We start from the raw sequence: 16,606 nt of genomic DNA, 5'->3' as shown, positions 1-16,606 counted from the left end.
CTCCAATTCAGCAGCCAGAACTTTGATTTATAAAATGACAAATGTACAGAATATTGTTTCTTTTTATACTTTAAGAAAATAAGTTCAGTATAAAACTATTTAAGGCTTGTGTGGATGGGATCAGATGGTTTACAGAGACAGGATGGAGGACCAGAATCGACGAGACGGGGTTAAGCTCATAGAACCAGGGACAAATGTTTTCTCCATGTCATTACTTTTATGTGCCAAGTGGAATTAAATTAACAACAAATAAAAGCTGTATAATTTAACATTGAAACTCCAAGTGGCTACAAAAATCTCTAGGGTTATTTTTTTGCCTCACCCTGTTATATATTTATAAATAAATATATATTTATTTATACACCCTGTGTATAAATAAATATATATGTGTATGTGTGCACACGTGTGTATAATGGATATTAATTTTATATATATAGGGTTTAGTGTTTACTAGTGCCGCCTGATTAGAATCGATTCATCGATTCACATCAGTGAACGATTTGCTTTCTAAAAAAATTGAACCCACTGATTCAGTGAGTCTTTTCACCTCCAGGTCTCCTAAAGAAGCAGCAGTGGTGGCTGCTCCTGGCCTACCCTGCCATGACCTTCCCTCTGCCGCGTCATTGATGACGTTACTGATGACAAGGCAAAGAAAAGCCTTGGCAGGGCTGGTCAGAAGCAGCCTGTTCAGAGCGCTGCCTCTCCACTGGCCATCTCCACTGCTGCTTTGGGAGTCCCATATGTCAGATCTCATGGTGGAGGGGTTGGTCAGGAGGTGCTGCACAGGGGAATAGGAGGGATAGAAAGCTGTTGCATATGGGGGGAGAGAGTAGTAGAAGAATTGTTGGACATGGGTTAGAGGAGAGGAAGGGAGAGATGCCACAAAGGTAGCATGGCGTAAAATCCTGCATAGGGTGGAGGGGAGGGAGACATGCATAGAGAAGAGAGGGAGAAATATTGGACATAGGGTGGAGGGCAGGGAGAAATGGGGAAAGAAACTTGATAATGGGGGAGAGAAAGAGATGCTTCATGGAGAGGATTAGAGAGGTTTGACCCAGGGCACAAGGCAGAGAGAGAGAGATGGTAGACAGTGGGAAAGAAACAGAAGTATTGGACATGGCAGTGTAAGGGAAGGTACAGAGATGAAAGATGGATGATGAGCATGGAGGAAGAAGAAAATGTCAAATGGATAGGAGACCCTGGTGAGCAGTTAACAGAAGTCAAACAAATCAGAGCCTGGGACCAACATCATATGAATAATAAATTGACCAGACAACAAAAGGTAGAAAAAATAATTTTATTTTCTATTTTGTGATTACAATATGTCAGATTTGAAATGCATATCCTGCCAGAGCTGGTGTTAAGCAGCAAGCGTGAGCTAGGACCTGACAGAGAAAGAAAAAGTCTTGTTTATTTTGTTTATACCACAGCGCTGGTGTGGGGTTGGAGAGGTCAAAGGGAGATGGGGTGAGTGAATAGGCTACAAAATATACCTACCAGGATATTTGAAAAAAACACGCGATTGGGCAGGAAAAGTGAATTGAATCAAAAAATCAATTTAATGGGCTAAATCAAATAAATTTCCCCTGAATCGGGCAGCACTAATGTTTACTAGTGATAATTCTTTGGGGAAAAAAAACCCCTGTGAAGTATCAGAATATTTTGCTTCTGTCTGTTCATTCTGGCTTAGCATAGAACTATTTTTTCTTGCTGTTTTGCAAGCATCTGGTATGTGTGAGGTTTCCGAGTATACTGTATATATCATTTACTAGGTCAACACAAATAAATGAAATATAGCTCTGACTTTATATTAGCTTTAGAAACTTCATGGATGTTCCTTCCTCAGCTGTCTTTGCACTGTGAAAGAGAGGCCTACATGGACCAGAAATCTAATGTAAAATAACATTTATGTCTAATTTTATTTTGTCATTCTGATGAAAGATGACACAACCTGAAGAGGATTCAAAGGGGCCAATAAAGCAAACATTTTAAACCTATGCTTATCAAAACAAGACTAGATTTGGCAGTCTTCCATTCTAACAAATACCTATTCTAAAGATTGCTTTGTGATTGCATATGTAAACTATCCATTTGCTGAACATTGTCTTTATCAACAGAATTGTTTTCTTGTTCTTCGTTTTGCATTTCCATTCCATCATTCATTGAAGTTTTGTTCTTTTCTTGGACATGTCGCCTTTTTAAGATGATGATAATAAATGCACACGGAATGTAGGACATTGCACGCAATGCTGCTGTCACACCAAGGAAGACCAACCTGTAAAATTTAACAAACAATCTATCAAAAGTGTATCATGCAGTTTGTAAAATGCAAACGTAATGCAACCTTTTTTTTGTTGTTAAGTATATTCTTTTCTTTGGCTAACAATCGCTTATAAAAATAAAGTCTCAATGAATATCATACTTGTATAGATGAAACATAGACAGTGATGTCAGTAAAGACCATCTAGCCTGCCCATCCAAACCAATATTAAGCTTTACATCCCTCCTTCATCAGATGTCTTTCATGTTTGAAAATGGAAGACTGGGCTTCAAAATAACAGATGTTGTATAATGTGAGCAAGTGCAAAGTGATGCATATAGGAAAGGAACCCAAACTATAGCTACATGATGCTGGGTTTTATGCTAGGAGTCACTACCCAGGAAAAGGATCTTCTAGGTGTCATGGTTGAGGATACGTTGAAACCCTCAGCTCAATGTGTGGAGGCTGCTAAGAAAGCAAATAGAATGTTATCAGGAAAGGAATGGAAAACAGATGAAAATATTATAATGCCCTTGTATTGCTCTATGGTATGGCCACAACTGGAATATTATGCAATTCTGGTCGCCATATCTCAAAAAAGATATACTGTAGCTGAATTAGAAAAGGTACAGAGAAGAGCGACGAAAATGATAAAAGATTTGGGACAACTTCCCTATGAGGAAAAGCTACAGTAGCTAGGGCTCTTCAGCTTGGAGAAGAGACAGTTCAGGGGTGATATGATAGAGGTCTATAAAATGCTGAATGGAGTGGAAAGGGTGGATATGAATTGCTTGTTCACTTTTTCCAGAAATACTAGGACTAGGGAGCATGCGATGAAGCTACTAAATAGTAGATTTAAAACAAACCAGAGAAAATATTTCTTCATACAATGTGTAATTAAACTCTGGAATTCATTGCTGGAGAATGTGAAATCAGTTAGCTTAGCAGGGTTTAAAAAAAGGTTTGGATAATTTCCTAAAAGAGTAGTCCCTAGGCCATTATTGAGATGGCTTGGAGAAATCCACTGCTTATTCTTAGGCTAAGCAGCATAAAATCTGTTTTACTATTTGGGATCTAGCTAGGTACTTGGGACTTGGGTTGGCTACTGTTGGAAACAGAATTCTGGGCTTGATGGACCTTCAGTCTGTCCCAGTATGGCAATTCTTATGTTCTTGTCTGCTCCCTTAAGAAACTGCAGAGATGTCTATTGGCTCTACCAGAGTAATGAAGTTTAACTAGTAAATATGAATTTCCTAATCAGTGACTAACAGTGAAAAAGGAGATACCTCTTGGAAGGAAACTGTGGCAATATATTTACTTAGCCCATTTTCAATGCCTTTGCTTTTGTCTCTTGCTTCACTGGCCACTGCATAATTAAATGAATGGAAAAAGATCTCTGGCTAGCCCAGCCATGAACAGGAGAAAAGATAATAAACTTGGAAGGAGTGGGGAGCAGTAAATGGAGAACCAGCCCACCACCACATCTTTCCAAGGAGAAGAATAGAAGAGTTGCTAATACCATCCAGCCTGAGGAATAGGATGTGACAAAAGGATAATCCCTAAAATATCTGTAACTAAAGGCTTAAAGAGTTCTTAAAGAAAATGATTTTAAAAAAGACTTAAGTGTTGGCTGTTATTTATTCTACTTTAGTTCTGCATGTGTTAAACATCACAGTTTTGCCATTTTAGTAGTCACTCTTTGGCGATAATCATCCTGCTTAAATCCTTTTAACTCAATCTGCAATCCTAGCTTCTTTTGATCTAAATATTGAAGACTTCTCTACTCTTTCTATTTTAGAACAGTTTTCAGTTTGGGAAACCTCTACCAAATCACTATTAGACTCCTTGGCACCCCAAGTTGAAATACACCTAAATTCAAAACAAAATCATAAAAAACAACAACCCTGGTTCAACCAAAATCTCGCCTTACTCCTTAGACAACTTCGTTCTATTGAAAACAAATGGCGCATATCCCGACTCAATAATTTGCTTATTACATACAAAGAAAAAGCCTTTCAGTACAAAAAAACTATACAACAAACAAAAAAAGAATATTTTTCAAAATTGATTACTTCTACTCGTAACTCTTCTAATCTCTTTAACATAGCTCAATCACTTTCTAAATACTCCAAGAAAAAAATCCTACCTCCCTCTACCCAACCTAAAGCTGACGAACTATCACATTTCTTTGACAATAAAATTAAAAATATTAGATCTCATCTCGGACCTTTACTTCCCGATTCCTCTTCTCAAAACTCTAACGACTCTTTACAACTTTCCTTCAGTACCCTCTCAAATTTCAAAATGCCTTCATTAACAAATCTCCATCTTATCTTACAATCATTAAACACATCCAACAATCCCATGGAAAGTATCCCACCTTCCATTCTCAACAAATTTTTTTCTTTCTTTGGCCCATTCATTTCAGCAATGATATCCAAATCTTTTTCTGATTATACCGTACCAAAAGCATGGAAAACAGCCCTTATTTTTCCCAAACTCAAACAATACAATTTAGATCCCTCATTACCCAAAAATTACCGCCCCATCGCTAATCTGCCTACGATCTCTAAATTAACAGAAAAAATCATTCATTCCCAACTCTCTGAATTTATCGAAAAAACCCATGCTCTACATCCTTGTCAAACAGGATTCCGCTCATCCCATTCTACAGAACTATCACTATTAGGCCTTATCTCTACCATTCAATACTATCATGACCATCAAAAATCTGTGGTTCTTATTTCCCTAGATTTAGCAGCTGCCTTTGACACCATTGATCACTCTCTTCTGATCAATAGACTTAAAGATTGCGGTATTTCAGGTTCAGCTCTCTTATGGTTTACATCCTTCTTTAATGAACGTTACAATATAGTACATATAAACAATACTTCCTCTGCAGCCACAACTCACTCCTATGGTGTCCCTCAAGGTTCTATCCTATCCCCACTACTATTTAATATTTTCTTATCTCCTCTCCTTACATTAGCTCAATCCATCGGATTTACTATTTTTGCATACGCCGATGACATACAACTCCTCCACCCAATTAATACTTTAAACATTTCAGACATCAAAGACATTAATAACAAACTAAACACCATATATGATTGGTTGTACACAAACAAGCTTTCCCTCAATCTAGACAAATCCCGAAGTTTGTTACTCCCTATCAAATCCACAGAATTTTTATTGGACAACATCTCTATTAAATCTACACCAATCCAAATGGACACTAAGATAAAACTTTTAGGTGTAATCATTGACAGGGATCTTACCTTTCATGATCACATAAGTTCAGTGGTTAAAACTTGTTTCTATAAATTACGCATCATCCGATCTCTAACTTCTATCCTTGAAACTAACTCAATCACTATCCTGATACATTCATTAGTAATTTCTCATCTCGATTACTGTAACTCTCTTCTAAATGGCCTCCCTCAAAAAGAAATTTGTCGTTTACAACTAATACAAAATACTGCAATAAAACTTATCCATAAAGTAGGCAGATACGACCATATCACCCCTCTTTTAAAAGAAGCACACTGGCTCCCTATTACTCACCGCATCACCTTTAAAATTATCTTACTATCCTTTAAAATAAAACTCTCATCTGCCCTCATTCCTTGATAAACTTCTCATTCCCTACTGTTCCTCACGCACTCTGAGATCAACTGATCAAAAACTTCTTTTTATCCCCTCTATCAAAGACTTCTACAATACACGTAAAGTAAATTTCGCAGTAACTGCCCCTACCCTCTGGAATTCCCTGCCACAGCTACTCCGCGACGAATCACGACTCGACAAATTTAAGACAGATTTAAAAACTTTTTTATTTCGTGATGCTTTCGCTAACACGTAGAGCCTTCATTCCTTTTTTTTTTTTTTTTTTCTTCTATTTATCAATAATAACCGCTTTCTTTAAAGCGTCCCTCTCCATTATGTTTTATCCTAACCCTACTATCTCCATTTTTCTTCTCAAATATGTAACTTCACCCTCCCTTCCCTTCTATCCTCACTGTCTAGTTCGTCTGGTAATGTTATTTGTATATACACAATACCTTTTTTTTTAGTTTCTTTTAGCTTCTCTTTCTTTTAAATATATTGTTAACCGGCCAGATATTAACTTGATGGTTGGTATATCAAAATTAATAAAACTTGAAACTTGAATAAACTTGAAACTTTTGAATGTGCAGTCCTCCAATTGAGAGCTCACTAAACACTTATAATCACCTTTTCCTGCACTATTCCTATATTTATGGACCCAAGCCTTTTTCTGGCTTTTCCTATTACCTTATCTACCTGCTTGGCCATCATAATAGCATCAGATATAATCACCCCCAGATCCCATTCTTCTTTCATACGCATAAGTATTTCACCCATACTATACTGCCTTGGGATTCTGCCACCCAATTGTACATGTTCTAGCACTGAATCTTAGCGGCATGCAAAAAGAAGTTTTCATTAAGATTTTATTTCCTGAAAATTAAAAGAATTTTTGAAATAAATTTTAAGTAAAATTTTGTAAGTACAGAGAACACCAAAATGGGGCTCATTTACAAAGCACTTAGATACACAAAATATCATAGGTTTCTATGGTAATTTGTATGTAAGTGCTTTGAGCCTCAATGTGAGAATATAGGACCAATAGTCAAACAGCCTGTTTACAGTAATTGAAAGCTACAATTGTTTTAATATGCATGCATTATCTTGCTGTATACTGTCTTTAGTGATTTCCTTCAAAAAGGTGAAATGGTGTGGTGGTCGTGTTAGTCCACTCTTCAAGGTAATATGTAGAAATAAAACAACATAAAATAAAAATAATACCTTTTTTATTGGACCAACTTAGTGTAGTTTATGACTAGCTTTTGAAGGTAACACCTTCTTCCTCAAATCAGAAATATGCAAATGTTGGCAAAATCAGTATATATAAGGGAAACATGAAAGCATTTTAGTTGTAGTTGGAGACAAAGAGGTGACAAAGCAATTTGAATTTCTTTGTAGTGGGGAAGAAAGCCATGGTATTGTTGTAGGAGACAGGTGATAAAACAGTTATAGGCCTAGATTCACTAAACTCACCTTTCCGATCCAATCCGTGGGCAACTCGTGTCTGAGTATTGCCAGGCGACCGATTCTCTAAACCAGTGTTTTTCAACCTTTTTACGTTCGTGGACCGGCAGAAATAAAATAATTATTTTGTGGACCAGCAAACTATTAGGACTAAAATTTAAAAACCCCGTTTCCGCCCCATCTCCGCGAGCTCGGTCACCTCAGTAACTATAGAAAAAATAGATAAATATAGTGCAAAATATAGACAGCAAATATAAATTCTCAAAACTAACTGACATGTTTTGATCACTAAATTGAAAATAAAATCATTTTTCCTACCTTTGCTGTCTGATGATTTCATGAGTCTCTGGTTGCGTTTCCTTCTGTCTGTGTATCCTTTCATTTCTTTCTTTCTGTACTCAGGCCCAACAATTGTCCCTTTCTATTCCCTCCCTCTTTCCTTCCTATGTCCTTAGTGCCCCTTGTGCCTCCTTCTCATGTCCTTAGTGCCCCCAGTGCCTCCTTCCCATGTCCTTAGTGCCCCTCCCTGTCTTTAGAGCCTCCAGTGCCTCCTTCCTATGTCCCTCTCACTGCCTTCCACACTTTGTCCCACCCCCACCAAAGAAGCCAGCCTGCCTGCCTGTCTACCTCTCTCCCTCCCTGCCATGCACAAAAAAAAAGCCTCCCTCCTTCCTTTCCCCTTCTTACCTCCCTTCTGCTGCTGATAAAGCCAACAGGAAGTCTTCTTTCCGACATCGATTCTGACGTCGTAGAGGACATTCTGGGCCAGCCAGGCAGCGATTGGCTGGCCCAGAACGTCCTCTCTGACATTAGAATTGACATCGGAAAGAAGACTTCCTGTCAGCTTTAGCAGCAGCAGCAGCAATCTTGCCATCTCTGCGCAGACCGGCAGAAATTTCCTGCGGACCGGCGGTTGAAGAACAGTGCACTAAACATTCTCCATGCAAATGATCTGATGGGACACACGCCCACAAGCGATCCCATGGATTGCTGCAGTGATCCAGAGGCATGCGCAGACCATTCTCTCTGCCTGGAGATGCGATACGTGCTTGCTTGCTCTCCACACAAACTTGAGGTCAAAATAGAAGGGGGGAGGGGTGGCTGTACTTGCTGGCCCCATGAGAATCATTTCAAGGGAACAGAACACTCTTTGCAGCCAGACTGGAACAACTAAGCAGAACACGCCATAGTGCAGCCCTGCTTTAAACTCTCAGGTTAAAAACACAGACTTGTAGAGAGGCAGGGTGGCAGAGATCAGGGGCTTTTTTCACAAGGGAGATGTTTTTTATTTTGCTGGCTGCAGGGCTTGGATTTCAGGGCGGCAGAAAGCAGGACAGTCAGCAAGGACGTGAGCGACTGGTCCTCAGCAGTCGCTTCTTTTTGGATCGGCCAGACCAATCGGTGTTCTTTCGTTGGTTTAGTGAATCGCTGCCTTCCTACTTTGCATGCCATTTCCCCTCATTTGCATGTGCAGATCGGATTAGCCAGAAGGTTAGTGAATTGGGTCGGGGTTGGAGAAGGCTCGCAAAGCTTAGTGAATCTTTCCCTAAGTTTGTTTGTAGTGGGAAAGAAAGCCAAGGTCCTTGTTGGATCCTGTCTGGTGGGTATCAAAATATTTTATCATTTTGATTTCAAAAGTTTTACATTCTTGGACTGTCTTGCGAATACTAAAAGGAACTTTTATGACAATCTAAGAATATAAGCCCCCTTTAAAACCTGTTTATTTAGGTTTCTCCCCTTTCCCTTAGGTTTCCCCACCTCTAAAATCACAGTTCTTAAAAAAATTTAGCTAAAGCATTTTGGAGCCTTTTTTTAGCACCAAAATGCTGCCACAGTAGCCATCTTGAATTTACCAATTTTTTAAAAAGTTCTCCAGAAGCTTCAAACCACCTCATTTTGCCTTAAAACTAGCAGGGATGGTGTCCTCACGCTCCTGTACTCCTAATCCATGCCAGGTTTGCACTGGATGGGTGACCAAAGGGCGCCCTTGTGCGACGTACCATGCAGCACATGAAGGGGGCCTGAGCTTAGTCTCCCTTTGCTCTCCATGGCTGAGGAATGGTTGAGGGTCCATTGGTTGGGAGTAAATCCTTTTCAGAGTCCCAGAATGATGGTCATCCTAAAAGCAGGGGTGTGAAGGCTGCGGAGCCCAAGAGATGCAAGCTGGAGTCATCTAGAGAAGCCTCTGCACTGCCTAACATGGCATTTTCTCCTGAATTTGTCAATCTAAGGTGAAGAGCCTTTCTGGATGGCCAAAATCCTCAAGGGATGTCTGGAAGTGCACCAGGAGGCACACAAGGAGGCTAGGACTCCCAGGATACATTTGCCTCAGTTTCAGAAGCTAGCCAGGATCACGTGGGTCTTTCTGATGGAGACTCAGAAAATGAAGGGACTATTTCGGTGCCCTTATTGTCACAGAGCGAGCCCTCCCTGTTGGGAGATGCGAGGGTCGCAGGCAGATACATATGCACTAGATACAGTGCTGGCCCTTGATCAAGGGGATGACCCCATGGTCTTCTGCCAGGTCAGACCCTTCTCTGTTAGAGCTTATCGCTGACTCTCTGCAGGAGTTAAACTTGGACTCCCAGGAGCTCCCCCCTGCTCTATAATGAGCAGAGTGAAAGCCCTGTCTTCTTCATTTCCCTGGTATCCTGATATAAATGTGTTGCTCACAGAGCATTGGGATGCTCCTGAAGGGTCCCTTAATGTAGACAAGACAATGGTTTGGTTGAATCGAATGGCACAGGAGTGTCAGCAACTGTTCGCTAAGGATTGCAAGACATCAGGGAGCAGTCATTCTCATGGCTTGTTTGGCCACGGAGACCATGGTATGCAGACCTAGTGCTTCTTCAGACAGGCACAAGTCTCAGACTACAAATACAGCTGGACCTTCTTTCTCAGGACCAGTGGTCACAGAAGATCCGGATCACTTTGCTCTTACGGCCTGGTTGTTGAGTGTATGGTGTTAGCTCACAAGGGATACTCAGAGGTAGTCATTGCTACTCTGCTCAGATCCAAATAGCCTACAATAGCTTCTGCATATGCGAAGGCAAGGGAAACTCCAGCACTGGTGCATTAAGGAAAAGGAGGAACCTTTCTCTGTGCTGATCTCTTTGATGTTAAGCCTTCCTCCAGGCTAGCCTTGACAAGGGGCTTACAGTGGCATCCCTCAGAGTCCAAGTGGCGGGACTTTCTTGTTTCAGGGCTCAAGACTGAAAAGCTTCATTGGTTTGTCATCCAGACATAGGCAGATTCCTAAAGGGGGCATTGCAGCTCAGGCCCCCAGTAAAACTCCTGTTCTCTTCTTAAAACCTTAATGTGGTTTTGCAAGGCTTCAACCAGGCTATGAGCTGTTGAAGGAAGCATCCTTGATGGATCTGATGCTTAAGATGGTCTTTCTTGCAGCGAGAAGAGTCTCGAAGCTACAGGCTCTTTCTTGGAGACTGAACTCTGATGACTTTTTAGAGATCAGACTCTACAGGTGACCTTTGAGGGGAGGAATGCTGGCCTAGTGCCTAACCCTCAGTAAGCCTGGTAATAAGGGAGAGGTTGTAGAGGCTCAGCATTAAAGATAGTTTTAACAGCAACCTGTGAATTACATATATAATTTGCATATATTTGCTTGAGGAAAGAGCTGTTGACTAAAAGGCTTCTTTGGATCTGTTTAGGACCTTTTTCAGACTCTGGGGAGTGGGTAAGAGGCCTGGAAAACTCTTAAAGTCAGGCCAAGTATGCTATATTTCATACTGAAAGTTATCTTCAACCACCTTATAACATACAGTCAAAAATTTTTTTATTGCGCTTATAAAAAAGAGATGTCATTGGCACTCTACAGTGCCCAAAAAATATGTCAACATATTTCAATTATAGTATATGTTTATTTTATTTTTAAAGCTTACAATTGGTAAAAATTATTCATAAATAGTGAGAAAAATAATAGTTAAATTTGTAGCTTTCAGTCACAATTTGTCATTTAAGTTTCATAACAATTGAAGTTAAGGTGGTTTAAGCTGATGGTATTCAACGCATTTAATCACCAGTTCATGAATTCTTACATGGATCACATTCTCAATTAATTGCCTCGGAGACAATTAATTTGACATTGAAATCTGAGAAGATCACACAAACATAATAGGCATATGTGAATGTTTGGTCACTTGGGTGTCTAATATTATACCAACAAAACAAGAAAAACAACTCCACAGGATGAAAATTAAATGAACACAGTGATGACGGCCAATGATGCTAAGTTGCTTTCTTGTTCAGATTATAAAAGACTCGACACAAACATGTTTTGGCCCTATGGCCCCCATCAGGGGTCTACAAATGCAAAAAATAAAATAAAAATGACAATATCACATGTTTAGGAGCATAAAAAATGCAAACAGAATTTATAATGCAATTCAAACACAGAAAATACATCAACATAAATAAAAATTATATATATAAGAACATAAGAATTGCCGCTGCTGGGTCAGAACAGTAGTCCATCGTGCCCAGCAGTCCACTCCCGTGGCAGCCTTTAGGTCAAAGACCAGTGCCCTAACTGAGTCTAGCCTTACCTATGTACTTTCTGGTTCAGCAGGAACTTATCTAACTTTGTCTTGAATCCCTAGAGGGTGTTTTCCCCTATAACAGCCTCCAGAAGAGCATTCCAGTTTTCCACCACTCTCTGGGTGAAGAAGAACTTCCTTACGTTTGTACGGAATCTATTCCCTTTTAACTTTAGAGAGTTCCCTATCGTTCTCCCTACCTTGGAGAGGGTGAACAACCTGTCTTTATCTACTAAGTCTATTCTCTTTGTTATCATGAATGTTTCGATCATGTCCCCTCTCAGACTCCTCTTTTCAAGGGAGAAGAGGCCCAGTTTCTCTAATCTTTCACTGTACAATAACTCCTCCAGCCCCATAACCATTTTTATCGCTCTTCTCTGTACCCTTTTGAGTAGTACTGTGTCCTTCAAGTACGGCGACTAGTGCTGGACGCAGTATTCCAGGAGGGGACGTACCATGGCACAGTACAGAGGCATGACAACCTTCTCCAATCTGTTCATGATCCCCTTCTTAATCATTCCTAGCATTCTATTTGACACCGTGGTAAGAGGACAATTGTGTTTTTAACAAAATCGAAAACAACAAAAATATATCATTAAAAGATAACAAAAGGTTAGCAATTATCTAGCAACCATACGAAACATGAAGATATATAAATAATAACAAAAGAATATCACTTTTACATAAAGATATTGCCCTTCATTTACATTAAAATATACCTCAAAAGATCAGTGTCCATTTAAAAATCAATGTTTCTACGACTATATCAGTTACCTCTTCATTTGAACACTCAAAATTTTTGAATCATCGTTGAACCCTTAGATTATTTATTTATTTTAAAACTTTATGAATCGCTTAAAACTAAGTGATGTACAAGAACATTACATACACAATTTTAAAACACAAACAAGCTTAATAAAATATAGCAAATTTCTCTTAATACCAAAATATCAGAAAATCAAAAAACAAACAATAACCACAGAGTTTAGAGAAAAGCTTCTACAAATAATTGTATTTTCAATAATTTCCTAAAGGACATATGATCTTTGCATACTCTCGTTGTACTTGAGATTGATGACCATACTATTTAAGAAATTCCTGAAAAAAGAAATAACACCGCAAGTATCAAACACCCCCTCTCACTAAAGCCAACTACCCTAAACAAATAACCATACTCATTTCTTACTCTCTTTGAAAATGACCAAATCTCTTTTTGGTAAGATCTTTTTGTAATACTTCCTTGATAATTCTTTTGTAATCTGCCTTGAACTGTAAGGTAATGGCAGAATAGAAATCCCTAATGTAATGTAATTCCAGAGATTTTTTTACCAGCAATGGAAAAAATAAACTTTTTAGATTTTGCATAGTGAATCCCATTTACTTTTAGACTGATTAGTGACATCCTTCCTTCAGATCGCAAACATCTGGCAGGTTGTTAAACTTCCCACAAGTTCTGAAAACAAGTAGGAGCAGAGGAGTACAATATTTGATGAACAAATGATAATGCTTTGTAACAAATCCTCTGCTGAAGAGGTAACTAGTGTAGAGCTTTCAAAACTGGAATAATATGGGCAAACTTAGGGATGCCCATTATCAATATAGCAGCTGAATTAATAAGAAGTTGTACAGGTTTACATGCTTTCTTTGTCAATCAGAGACAACCACAGCAGCCACGAGGAGGGGAGCTGAGCAAGCGGCGGCTGTAGCAGCAGGAGAGTGGGTCAGAGGAGACAGAGGAGACAGGCAAAGGAGAAGGAGAAGGCAGGGGACGGTGGGAGCAAGGAGCGGGTAGTGGCGAGAGTTAGCTCCGCCCACCCGCACCGCGTCACCACCGACGTCAGCGCCCGGACTCCCCCCCTTAATAGGAAGGGAGCCAATGGCGCGCAGCCATTCGGCGCGTGGCGAAGGCGAGCGGCAAAGGCGCTCGCCTTAGCGAGAGCGCCTTTGCGAAGGAGCCTTGCGAGGGAGACAGAAACACCAAGAAATCACCTTCTTTTCTCTTTTCTCTCTGCAGGAGCACACCAGCACTTTACGAGAGCAATGGAGGACCCAGGATCCCAGAGGTACTTTCCGGTATACTGCACAGAGTGCAATATGTACGACTACCTCCCTTTGGGAAGGCGGGAGTACATATGCAGTCGGTGTCAGGAACTGGAAAGCCTGAGGATGGAGGTCGGCAGAAACTGGAAACTCCAGAAACTCCAGGAACTGGAGGGACTGGAGGGACTGCGCACCACAGAGGAGACGAGCTGGTCTACCCAGAACACAGACGGAGCAGGCCCCATTGTGGACCAGGTGAGGGACCTCGAGAGATTCATCGAGGAGGCCTATAGGAAGGTGGAGGAACGGGATCAGCAGCAGCACAGACGGATGTCGGCAGACGAGACCCAGGATCCACAAGGCGACACCGGGGAAGGACCTAGCGGAGGAACCACGCAAGAGGAGGAGTCCGCGACTCACCGGGACCCCGAGGGAGAGACACCACACTACACCGAGGACACGGTCCTGAGGCAGAGGAGGTTGCTGAGGAAAGGGAAGTCTGCTATTGTGGTGGGAGACTTGATCTTGAGAGAGGTAGACAGTCATGTAGCTGGAGGAAGGGAGGACCGGCTAGTGACTTGTCTCCCAGGGGCCAAGACACGAGACATCACTGACAGGATTGAGAGGATCCTGGACGGAGCAGAGACAGAGGAGACTGCGGTAATAATCCACGTCGGAACGAATGATGTGAGCCGGAGGAACTTCAGCATGGCCACACTGACTGACCAGTTCAGGGTCCTGGGACGAAAGCTGAAGCGGAGCACACGGAGGATAGCATTCTCGGAGATCCTGCCTGTACCGAGAGCAGATGCAAAGAGGCAGGCAGACCTCCAAGCTGTGAATGCATGGTTGAGGAGATGGTGCCAGGAGGAGGGCTTCTACTTTGTGAGGAACTGGACGTCCTTCTGGGGAAAGAGCAAGCTCTACCGGCGGGATGGCCTGCACCTGAGCACAGCGGGAACTAGACTACTGGCAGCCAATGTGAGGAAGGAGATCGAGAGGGCTTTAAACTGAGGAGAGGGGGAAAGCCGACAGCTGATCTGATGTTGACGCTTCGGACAACAGTATCCAGAACAGATGCTGAACGGGCTGACTGCAGGGAGGAAGCAGAGGGACCGGAAGATCTTAGAATCAGACAGCAAGGGAAACATCAGGTAAAGGGAGCTTGCTGGGAGAAAACTAATGGGCATGGAGACACAGGGGGACTGGGTGGCACGAGGGCGAAAGCCGAGGGTAATATAGAGGTACCACAAGGCGAGGGGGATCAAACAGAGGCTCAAGGAATGATAGCCCAAGAGGGGGCCGGTAGGGCTAGAAAACCCAGAGGAAAAGCGGGGAAGTGGGGTGACGGGGATGTGGGGAAGCTGAAAGCTAAGAGGGTAAAGGCTGAGGGCAAAGCAGAAGCACAGGGAACGGGAAAACAGCCCGAAATCCAAGGGCAAGTGGCCCAGGTAAATGCAGAGGTGGAAGAAAAACGACGGGACCTGCGGTGCTTATACGCAAACGCAAGAAGCCTCATGGCCAAGATGGGTGAACTAGAAGTCGTGGCCAAGGGGGAGGACCTGGATATAATTGGAATTGTAGAAACCTGGTGGACAGAGGAAAATCAATGGGATGTGGCGCTGCCGGGGTACAAGCTCTACAGGAGGGACAGGACCCACAAGAAGGGGGGAGGCATAGCACTATATATAAAGGACTCTATCCACTCGGTCGGGATGGATATGGCAACGAAGGCAGAGGGGCTGGAATCGCTATGGGTCAAATTACCGGGAAACAAGGGTGCGGTCATAAAACTGGGGCTGTACTATCGACCACCTGGTACGCCAGAAGGAGTCGGACACGACTTGGAAGCGGAATTGAGACAGGAATGCAGGACTGGAAGTGTAACAGTGATGGGGGACTTCAACTACGGGTCACTCCAACTGCACTAGGGAGACAGGATTTGTAGAAGCTGTGAAGGACTGCTTCATGGAGCAACTAGTCAAAGAACCGACGCGAGGGGATACTACTCTTGACCTCATCCTAAACGGATTAGGGGGGCCTGCAAGAGGGATAGAAGTGGGAGGACCACTAGGCAACAGTGATCACAACACGATCAGATTCACATTAGAAAGAGAGACACCCATAGTAAGGAGGACCGCAACAACTGCGCTGAACTTCAAGAAAGGGAACTATGTTGCTATGAGGGAAATGGTGGGGAGGAAGCTCAGAAACATCTTTAGGATGGAGACTGTGGGAAGCGCCTGGACCCTATTCAGGGACACCCTGCAGGAAGCACAGAGAATGTACGTCCCCAGTTTCAGGAAAGGCTGCAAGAACAAGCGATGAAAGGACCCGGTTTGGATGTCAACAGAAGTAAAGAGGGCGATAAAGGACAAAAAAGTATCCTTCCGGAGATGGAAAAAGGACCCAAAGGAGGAAAATCACCAGGCGCACAGGAAATGCCAAAAGGAATGCCACCGGGAGGTTAGAAAAGCAAAGGGGGAATACGAAGAGGGGCTGGCCAGGGAGGCGAAAAACTTCAAGGCATTCTTCAGTTACGTTAAGGGGAAGCGACCAGCGAGAGAGGAGGTGGGGCCGTTGGACGATGGTGATAGGAAGGGAGTGATTAAGGAGGATAAAGAGGTAGCTGAGAGGTTGAACACGTTCTTCTCGTCGGTTTTCACGAGCGAAGACACATCTA

General features: G+C 42.1%; 1 protein-coding gene across 3 annotated transcripts in view; it reads right to left on the bottom strand.

Moving 5' to 3' along the window:
* Window positions 1-1,437: 1,437 nt before the first annotated feature.
* SLCO1A2 (solute carrier organic anion transporter family member 1A2) overlaps window positions 1,438-16,606 on the bottom strand; it is a 192,801-nt gene continuing 177,632 nt past the window's right edge. For all 3 annotated transcript variants that reach the window (XM_033959647.1, XM_033959649.1, XM_033959648.1), the window contains one exon: window positions 1,438-2,275. In XM_033959647.1, coding sequence (XP_033815538.1) covers window positions 2,053-2,275 — 223 coding nt within the window. In that variant the 3' untranslated portion in view covers window positions 1,438-2,052. The remainder of the gene's footprint in view (window positions 2,276-16,606) is intronic.

Source organism: Geotrypetes seraphini, chromosome 9, assembly GCF_902459505.1.
Source record: "Geotrypetes seraphini chromosome 9, aGeoSer1.1, whole genome shotgun sequence".
Taxonomy (NCBI): Eukaryota; Metazoa; Chordata; class Amphibia; order Gymnophiona; family Dermophiidae; genus Geotrypetes; species Geotrypetes seraphini.
Note: the sequence above shows the minus strand (reverse complement) of the source record. Positions and strands in the feature narration are given on the sequence as shown.